At 44.5% G+C, this 10,336-nt stretch overlaps 1 protein-coding gene across 1 annotated transcript in view; it reads right to left on the reverse strand.

Annotated features, from left to right (window-relative positions):
* TIGIT (T cell immunoreceptor with Ig and ITIM domains) overlaps positions 1-8,913 on the reverse strand; it is a 15,272-nt gene extending 6,359 nt beyond the window's left edge. Inside the window, exons 1-3 of the mRNA XM_007454832.1 lie at positions 8,850-8,913; positions 7,457-7,786; positions 4,988-5,094 (exon numbers count right to left, since the gene is read on the reverse strand). Coding sequence (XP_007454894.1) covers positions 4,988-5,094; positions 7,457-7,786; positions 8,850-8,913 — 501 coding nt within the window. The remainder of the gene's footprint in view (positions 1-4,987; positions 5,095-7,456; positions 7,787-8,849) is intronic.
* Between the last annotated feature and the right edge of the window lie 1,423 nt (positions 8,914-10,336).

Consider the following 10,336-nt stretch of genomic DNA (forward strand, 5'->3'; position numbering starts at 1 on the left):
GTATATATTCTCCTGGCATTCTCCAAGTCCAAGTGGACTTGGACTGGCTGTGGCCTTCAATCAAAGATTACAGTACTTCTCAAAGTGGTCCCTCCACACAACTGTCTCTTTCCAGGTCCTAGTCATCATCCTCCCTCCCAGGTTCCAGTAATCATCCTCTCTCCTTTCCCCTAAAGAACTCAGGTTGGCAACAACACACTCCTACACTCCCGCTTATGGTTTCCTTATATGTTTCCCAGTCCTTGGTAAATCTCCTTATTAAACTATCCTCAAACTACTCATGTTGAGAATACTATGTGTTCCCTGATGGACCTTGAATAATACAGGTATAAAATGCATTTGAGCAAAGAGAGAGAGAAGACTGGAAACTATAGCCAAAGCACATTAGAAAACAGAGAGGAACTAATTTAGACAGGAAGCAGTGGACATGTCAAAGAGGGGGCTGATGAATAAAACATTTTAGAAGGGGAGCCACAGAACTTGATAGCTACTGGACTCTCTCTTTTCCCCTTTTCCCCTTTTCCTTATACAAAGATGACCAAAGTTGGTCTGCCATACTGGCCTGGAAATGAACCAGTCTTAATCCTTAACAGGAAAATGTGTTCTGCTGCTTCTAAAGAGCTTTCCATATGTCCATGCCAGAGCTGCAGAGCTCTGGTGACAGCAGAGGACATTTGTTCACCAACCACCATAACAGCTCCCTGCCCAGCTCAGAGATCATTCATCATTCTCTTCACCTCTCCCCTCTAGTCAATCACTTCTCTTCCCCTCATCTTCCCCTAGAGGTTTCATTTACTAAACCTGTCTACTGTAATAGCCAAGACATAAATGAAAATACTGTAAGTCATTGACTTCCTCGATAGCACTAGCCACATCTCAGCCACTGCTGGATCCCCAGTACTCTGTTCCATGATGTCTGTTGAATGACAAGGAATAAGTGGCCACATCTCTATGAACCAGGTAGGTCAGCAATCTCAGTGTTTGTTTCATAAACCTGGAAGTGAGGGTTTGAACCACAGGACAAGAGATTTTTGTAGGCAAGTTGGTGGACCAGGCAGTCATCTTCTGGTATTAGATTTTATGTAACTTTCACCTATCACATGAGCTTTCCTACCATTTGAAGAATCTCTTTCACTTCCTCTAGACCAAATTAACAAGGTCCAACAGGTGCCTGGAGTATTGTTAGACCAGTGACTGGGGGAGACCTGGCCAATTTGTAACTCAGAGGGGAACAAGACTTTAGCTTTGCTACCAAAATACCTTTTCCCATCCTCACTTCAATCTGTTCTCAGTAAAATAAGGTTAGAGTGAGTGTTCCTGGGCTCTCTTCATTTGTAGATCTGACTGAAGACAGAACATGTGTCAAATGGAACATGTTATTTTTACATCAATACCCTAGTTATTGATGGTAGGTTACAGAAAGCAAACTGAGTTTATCTACACAGGAAACTAAGAGAATTTAAGATGTAAGACATTAGACTAAGTGTTCAAGATGAGTCACTGGTAATAGACATGACTGTGCACAAAAGTGTAACTCCGTAAGCAGAATTAACACTAGGAAAATATATACAATTTTTTATCCTAGTCAGGGATATAGAATTAAGGCTGTTTAAAACGCAGAATACCATGAGGCCTAAGTGGAGGAACATTACAATAGCACTTTCTTATTAAGCAATTCTAGTTTGTGCAATTCATCTCAACTCTGAGGCCTGGAGAGGGAAGTGGCTCTCGGTCTTCAGAGGAGTGACAAGAGTCAAATAGTGAAATAGATGTTAAATAAAAAAGAAGAGAAAGTCGAAGGATGGTCCATTTCTGAGAGAGGGAGAAAAGGAAAAAGAGGACAAGAACTCACAATAAGCAAAAGCAAGATGGAACCAGAGCCTAAGAACACACATCTGTCCAAATCCTTCCCTCTCTGGGACTGGCAGTGACCTGGCCACATTCGGGCTAAATGGCTGTTCAGGAATCAGGTACAGAGGGGCTAGAACTCGAGTTGGGGGTCTTGGCCCAATATAGCCAAAGGTACAGAGTGGGTGGACTGGGTAAATATGTTCTGCTTGTAAAAGTCAGCCTTTGAGTGCGGATATGAAATACAACATCAGAACTAGGAGTTCTGCTTCTGGTAGAACAATGATTGCCTATGTTGCTTTGAACCAACCTTCCCAGGGAGAATAGCGAGAAAAACTGAACAGAATATTGTAAACATCTATCTGTATTAATCAGAAATCTATCCAATCAGTGAGAAATTTGTGGTCTGGGGAGCAAGATCCAGGAGTAGGAAGCCCAGAGAGATGAGATGAGCATTGTGGGGTTGGGAAGGGTATGGATTTTCTCCTAGAGAAATTGCCTGAAAGTCATGGCTGAGAGGCAAATTAGCTACACAGAATTTCTAGCTGGAGGGACAAAATTTAGAGTTCAGAGGCCACCGAGGAAGGGCGACTCTGGCAAACACTACAGGCTTTGAGCTGGGACCCCAAAGGACTACACTCTCCAAGTAAGGAAGGAGCAGAAATTAAATCCAGCTTTAAATCCTCTCACTACTGATTTAATTAAGGTGATGGGAATACTACTGCCTGAAGATTAGTTACCTGATGGAAGCAAAAAGGAATCTTCTTTAGAGGAAAATGATATTATCTACAGCCTCAAATTATGGCCACAGGTTTTCATGTAGAAATACAGCATTCAATGAAAAGTAAACAGTCAAAAAGATAAGATAGGTCCAAAAAACAAGCAAAAAGAGAGAATATTAAAAGACTCATAGAGAACCCAATTAATAGGAGTATCAGGCACAGATTTCAGAATAACTATGATTAACATTTTCAAAGAATTAAAAACAAGATTGGGAATTTTGGCAGACTTTAAACTATCCAAACAAGGAACAAAATGGAAATCCTGGATCTGAAAAATATGATAATGGAAATTAAGAACTTAAGGGATGGGTTTAACAGAAGAGTAGATCCATCAAAGAAGAGACTTAGTAAACTGGAAGGCATGTCCAAAGAAAACATTTGATGAGATAAGTAGATGGAAAATACAAAAAAGAGGGTAAGGGATGTTGGAAAAAGTGAAAATGTTGAAAATACCACATGATTAGAATTCCAGAAGGAGAGGAAAACAAGGACAATGAAGTAATACATGAAGAAATAATAGCCAAGAATGATATAAAACTGACAAAAGATATCAAGCTACAAATTCAAAAAGCACTCCAAACCCCAAAGAGAATAAATACAAAGATGACTATATCCAATTATATCGCCATATAATTGCTGAAAACCAAAGAGAAAGAAAATTTCTAAAGAACCAGGAAAAAAAACCCATTATCTTCCAAGGAGCAAAAATAAGATTCTCATATAATTTCTGAACAGAAATATGAGAACCCAGAGACAATGGGACAATATTTTCCACATGTTGAAAGAAAATAGCTGCCAACATAGAATTCTATACCCAGCAAAACAAATATATCACTTTTAAATTAAGGAAAAATTAAGATATTTTCAGATGAACAAAAAGCAAGGTAATTCATCACTAGCATGCCTGCCCACAAGGAAATGCTAAGGATATTCTTTGAGCAGAAGGGAAACTATCCTAGTTATAAGATAGAACATGCAGGAAGAAGTGAAGAGCAACAGAAAGGGTAAATCTAAATGAATATTGGCTCATAAGGCAATAAATCCTTTCTTTGGGGTTTAAAATAGAGAACTAAATCCATGACAATAATAGCAGTAAGTTGGGGAAGTAGGTAAAGAGTTAATGTGTTCTAAGGTTCTTGCAAAATCCAAGAAATGATGAAAGTACTAATACATATTAGACTTGAATAAATCAGGGATCTATTTTGTAATCTCTAGTGTAACCACTAAAAGAAAAGAAAAATGCATAACTACTAAATAGATCTTTTTAATAATAAAAAGTACTTAATTCAAAAGGCAGCAAGAAAGATTGGGGAAAAAATCAGGCAAGACAAATATGAAGAAAATAAAGTGGTAACTGTAAACCCACACGTATCAGGAATAACAGCAGCAGGTACCAGTCCAGAGAGAGCAAAGCAAGGCTGCGGAGTTGAGTTTTTAACGGAGGGGAACCAGAGTCGGAGAAAGTGAGTCAGGCACTAGGGAAGAGCATCTGAAACAAGGTGGAAAACAGTGCTGGGAATCACAGGCCTGTGTTCCCCGAAGTGTTTGTTTAGTTACTTAAGGCAACCTGGGATGGCTTAAAAGACCCAACAGGGCAGACAAAACAGGAGTGGGAATTCTTGCTTATTCTAGTCACTAACTACCAGTTACGACAAGAGGATGTGGATATATTTCTTCATTGTGTACAAAGCTTTCACGTGCAATAGGCCACCTGTTCATCACAACCTTGTGATACAGAGCGAGCAGAATCATAATCCCCATTTTATATATGAAGAAATGGAGACTTGGAAGATGAAACAGCATCCCTATCATCACACACTCAATGCTGAGATCAGAAACTTCCAGTTCCCCATCCAATACTCTTTCAGCCACATGACCCCTTAAGCAAGAGTAGCAGAGGATTTACAACCTACTCATCTTGCCATGTACCTTTTACCCCTAAATTTTTGGAGTGTTGATTTCTCATTCTGCAAAAGTGCTAGATAGCCCAGCACTACTGAAGGGTTGTTAAAATTAAAGGAGCTAATGTTCAAAAACCCCTGGCACAGAGCAGATGCCCAAGACGCATCAAAATCACAGTGGCTAAATCAAACTCTCAGAGGAGTGGCTTAAGGGACAAGCAGGAGCCAGGAATTGTAGGCCACAGCAAGATGGGGAGGATACAGATCCAACCTTTCAGGAGCTCCCAGACAAGGGAAGGGACAGCATAACAATGCCACTGAAAGGCAGAGCAAGGACTGTGACGAAGGCACAATGAACAGTGGGAAAGATCACTTCTAGACAGAAAGGCGACATGAAAGGACCAGGATGGCAGAGACGGGATGCCCAGGACTGAGATATGCAGCCAGAGTCATTACCTTTCTGGCCAGTGTGACCACCACAATGACTGCTGTGCCGATGACTGCCAGCACTGTGGCCATGGCTCCAAGCAATGGGATCTGGAACCCAGCGCTGTGCTCAGCCACTAGAAGGAGGACAAAACAAAGGTGAGTGGGCAGAGGCCGGAAGCAAAGGGCAACCATTACAAGGGAAGCCTCAGTGTCAGGGCATGGGCATGGGAATTGGCCGGGCCTTTCTCTAACCACAGGACTGGCGTCTTCAAGTCCATCTCTCCGGACAGCAGAGCATCTGCCAGGCCCATCATGAAATCAATGCCTGATCTCTCAAGGGGTGTACCCCACACACGTGACACCAGCACAGACCATTTTAACACTCCTTTCTCTTTTTGACAACATCAATTTCAGTCATAATCGTGAAGTGAAACAAATAACATCCAGAAAAAAACCAGAAGGTGATTATTTTCTTTATTAAACTTCATATTTATAATCATACTAGTATAAAAAAAGTTTAATTAAAAATTAAAAGAACAGGGACTTCCCTGGTGGTCCAGTGGGTAAGACTCTGCTCCTAATGCAGGGGGCCCGGGTTTGACCCCTGGTTGGGAAACTAGATCCCACATGCATGCCGCAACTAAGAGTCTGCATGTTGCAACTAAGAAGCCCACGTGCCACAACTAAGACCAGGCACAGCCAAAATAAATAAATACATACATATGGAAAAAAATTGAAAGAACATTAAAGTACAAAGAAGTAAAAAAGCATATAACCTTTCACCTTAAGCCTATAACACTTACTCCAACTTGGCTGTGAGACCCTGGAGGGAGTAAGGCTCTGGAGCTTTATCCTTTGCTGTTTTGCCAGCACCTGGCACCTACCAGGTGCTTAATAAATATTCATGACATGAATTAAAGCATGAATAAGTGACGTTCTATGAAGATGTAAAATGTAAATGCAAGGAGGAAGAGTCAAGAAGAGAGTTTTGAAAAGATGCGTGATGCTTGACCCAAGGAGAGTGTGAGGGAAACAGGACTATTGTCAGGATGTGTGCTGGACTATAAGTGGAAGGGTTTCCAGGCTGCCTCATCCCATCCCCACCTCCTTCCCAGGAACTTGGGCAGAACCCGGGTGTCCAGGGCATTCTTGAAAGGAGAAGGGGGTAGCAGAGGCCGGGCCCCTCTTCCTTCTAACAAAGGGCTTAGATTGCCGGGAGGATGGCTAAAGCATGTAATCACTTAGGGCAAGGGCAGCACCCCCAGTACCCACAAGGTACCAGGAGCAGTGGGGGAGCCCAAATTCCCCCGAATGTATTCTTCCTGCTCTGAGGACTCAGTCTCCTGCCTTGGCCACAGGTAGGGAAAGAGGACTGATGGAGACCAAAGTTGGAGAGGGTCAGAGGGGCTGCAGAGGGCTCTCCATAGAACCACAAAAGGATGGAGGCTCTTCCCCACATGCTGCATTGGCCTATGCCGGGGCCCTCAAGAAGTAGCACTTGAGAAGAAACTTTAAAATAACCTTTTATCTTCTCCGTTTACACATATTTTGCTATAACTCAAACAATCGCCAACACCACTGATGTCAGCAAATAGCAGTTCCGAGGGTGTAGTTGAGTGGAACCAGAGTACCTGTGTTAAAATCAGCTGTACCGCTCTGAGCAACAGCCAGGCCTCAGCCTCTGCCTCCACCCGACAGTCACATGGGAATCAGGGGATTGTGTTCATACTTATGTTCATGCCTACTTACATACTTAATTCATGCTTGTCATGTTCCAGGGACAGTTCTAAGGGCATTTTTTTTTTCGTAAGTAATTCAATCCTACGTTAGCTCCTCAGGATGTCTTACATCTTTTCCTCATTTCACAGACGAGAAAAACAAGGCACAGAGAAGCCCAGTAATCTTGTCTGAGGTCAACAGCAACACCAGGATTTGGAGCCAGGCTGCCTGAGCCCATCGTGACTCTGCTATCCTGTCCCTCAGCCATGATAACAACCCTTTCCCACCCTCCAGAGAACTGGTTTAAGTGTCCAGGTGGATAATGAAAGTGAAAGCATTTTGGAAACTATGAAGTGCCACAGAAATGTAAATTATTGTACATTTACACTTAGCACTGAGCTCTAATCCTTTATAAACTTAGTGGCTAATTCTAATTTGCATGATCGATGCTAAATTAATGAGATCCTTTCTCACAAGACCTGAACAACTGGTCTTCCTAACAAATATACATAGGAGGTGCTTTTACCCGAACAGTGGTTCTCAATCCTGGCTGCCCATTCAAATCATCGGGGTGCTTTTAGAACCTAGCACAACCTGCTCTGCCCTTCTGACTAAACTGGTCTGGGATGGGGTGCCAGCATCAGTACCATTTAAAAGCTCCCAGGTGATTTGAACGTGAACCAGGGTTGGAAGGCCCCGCTCTGCAGTATTGGGCAGGAAGGCATTTTCTACACTAGAGGATGACGGTCACCAGCCACCCTGCTCCAGAGAGCATACCTGAGCTTTGTAGGACTTCCAGAAAGACTGTCCCTTTGTAAATGCCATCAGGGTAGGTGTGATAGATGCAGATGTACTCTCCTGTGTCGTTCCTGGTCAGTGACTGGAGGGTGAGGCCCAGGTTGGGGCCTGGGACCATTCGCTCCCTGAAGGCTGGGTCGATGTGCCACCCCAGGCTGGCATGATGAATGGCCAGAACTTGGTCCTGCTGTTTCCAGTTGACCTGGGTCACTTTGGCAGTAGTGGAGGAGAGATGACATTGTAAGGTGACGGAGCCACCTTCCTCTGCAGAAATGTTCCCCGTTGTTACTATTCCGCCTGTCACAGCTCCTAGGGAAGGGGGAAAAAAAGAATGCACTTTTAGCAGCTGGCCTTGAACCTTCCCATAGAAATTCCAAGGTGGCTTTAGGCCAGAACTGATTTTTGGAATGACAGTCTCTCCAGTCTGCCCTGTCATTCCCCCACACAGACTGTAATTACTACACAACATAACACTTCACCCTCTTAGGATATTCTGTGGGAATATACCTTCCTGATGAATTCATTGATTATTTCCACACACTTATCTTGTCTCCCTACCTAGAATATAAGCTCTTGTCAGCCATCGCTTCTGTTTGATTGTACCTTCCAGCTGCCAGTTCTGTGCTGGGCACATTATCCTTTGAAACAAAACCTGGCTGTTTTGGTTGACAGCCATTTGGGGTGGCCGGAAAATTTTTCAGGAAAGCCACGACATCCAAAGGAAAGGAGGCTTGGAGAGCAACTCCGCTTCTCCAGGCAAAGCCACCATCCTTGACACTGACCTCCACCCCGGGTCCAGACGGTTCAGAAAGCAACAGGGAAACAAAATTATACTACGGTTTTTAAATATTTCTGCCCCCCTCAGAAATATTTGCTTATGTTATTTAATATAGAAGGAAATAGATTTAACATAAATTAAATCTCTAATAGTAGAATCTCTGGAATCTGTGACGAAGACATTTTTTAATCCACAGGAAACATGTTGGGTTGGCCAAAAAGTTCGTGTGGGTTTTTCCATTATGGAAATACAACGTTTTTCTAGAAGTTTCCTCAAGGACAGAAGAAAGGAGGATGGCGCAGGAGTGAACTTCTCTCAGCAAACTCATCATCCCTCCTCCTTAGTCCCTTTCTGTCCTCCTGCTTCCTTCCTTGGGTCAGCCAGTCAGGCACCCCCCATCCCCAAGTCCTTCATCTGCCGCCTAGTACAGAACTGTATCTCCTTCTCAGAGACAGCCGTTTCTCAACGAGGGGACACAGGGCTCTGAAAGCTGTGTTTCCTTCCCTCAGATGGATAAGACAATGAATGGCTCCAGCCTCCCCCTTCCTCCGCCCGCTCTCCCTCCCCTTCCAGTCCCAGGCTAGACTTCAGTACCTGAGGCAGGGAGGCGAGCCTGCCTCAGCCCCTGGGCCCAGAGCAGTAGGAGACACCACTGCATGCTTCTGCCCAGGGGGCCGACACGAAGGAGCTGCGGCCTCTTCTGCCAGCGAAACTGGCCGACTGCTGATGGCAGGCTGAAACTGAGCCTCTGAGGAGAGAAGGTCTCGGAAAAACCAAGTTCAGCAAAAACAACGTCGAAGATAAAATTCACAACAAGTGCACAAACTGCACAGGGTGAGCCACAAGAAAGACCGTGAAGGAAACACATTTAAAAATAAACAAAAATGTGGTTAGAGGTACACTGGTCTTTGGATTACTATTAGTCAACCTATTGTTTTTAAGTTCTGTCTCAATGCACTTTTTGTTTAAATTAGCCTTTATCTAATAAGCTCAAGCACATCTGTGTAAATGCCCAAGATTCTGGAGAACCTGCTCCTGACAGGGTTCACTGGGCTGCCCCGACTGTGCAATGACAAGAGAAACTTAAGTTTGTGCACTTAAAGGCCAGGAACTGCACTTGAATTCTAATGATCGAGGGAACAAAAGACATTTATTCAGAAACAAGGCATGAGTGGGACAAAAGTCTTGGTCAAACAGAGCAACTTTCCCCTGAATGAGGGAAAGAACTAAGATTCTGTCTCCTTGGATCTAACTTCTTCTGTCTTGTGTATTTGGACTGAGACACTGTCGAATTCGGGCTCAGTCTCTCTGACCCAGTAGAGTCAGAGGAGACCAGAAGAGTGAGTTTTCTCACGTACTGTGACCCCGTGACAATCGGGATGCAAAGAAGGGCGAGCCCCATTTGCCTGACCCTGGATCGGGATTGGCTGACACTTTTCTGGAGCTCCCAGCTCATCATCAAGTCCTACTGTTGACCCACCCTTCCTGCTTCTCGCCTTCCCTCTCTCAGTTCATGCCTTTGAAAGTCCCTGAGTGCCTGCGAAGCACTGGACTCGAGACTAGGCTCTGGAGATATGAGGGTGGATAATCACCGCCCCTGCTGTCAAAGTCAAAGCTTGCTCTGGTGAAGCCACACCCTGGGGAGAGGAGGTGGAGGGTACACATTCACCTGCCCTGGGCATGCCCCGTGGTGCTATGTGCTGAAAGTCTGCTGCTCCAACGGGGGAACATCTGAAGCCTGGTGCTCTGCCTCTCATTCCAGCCCAGCACCCTGAGCGTTCCACACGTTCTGGGCTCCTGTCCTCCTCCTCTTCTGCAGGACGCTCCATCTCAAACCAGTTTCCTCCCATCCCTGGGTACTCCCTATTCCCAACTCTACGCTACGACCCATGTACACCCCTACACCCCACCCCCAGCCCCTTAGACAACTTATGCCTCACCAACTTCTTTCTGCCCACCCCAATTCGACCTGTCCTTCAAGGCTCACATCAAGACATGTCTCCTCCACCGCCTCTCCACAGTCACGGAGCCTGCAGCTGAAGACGCTATGAGATCTAACGCGTGTCCACCTAACGTGGGCG

Source organism: Lipotes vexillifer, unplaced genomic scaffold (genome assembly GCF_000442215.2).
Source record: "Lipotes vexillifer unplaced genomic scaffold, Lipotes_vexillifer_v1.1 scaffold1674, whole genome shotgun sequence".
NCBI lineage: Eukaryota > Metazoa > Chordata > Mammalia > Artiodactyla > Lipotidae > Lipotes > Lipotes vexillifer.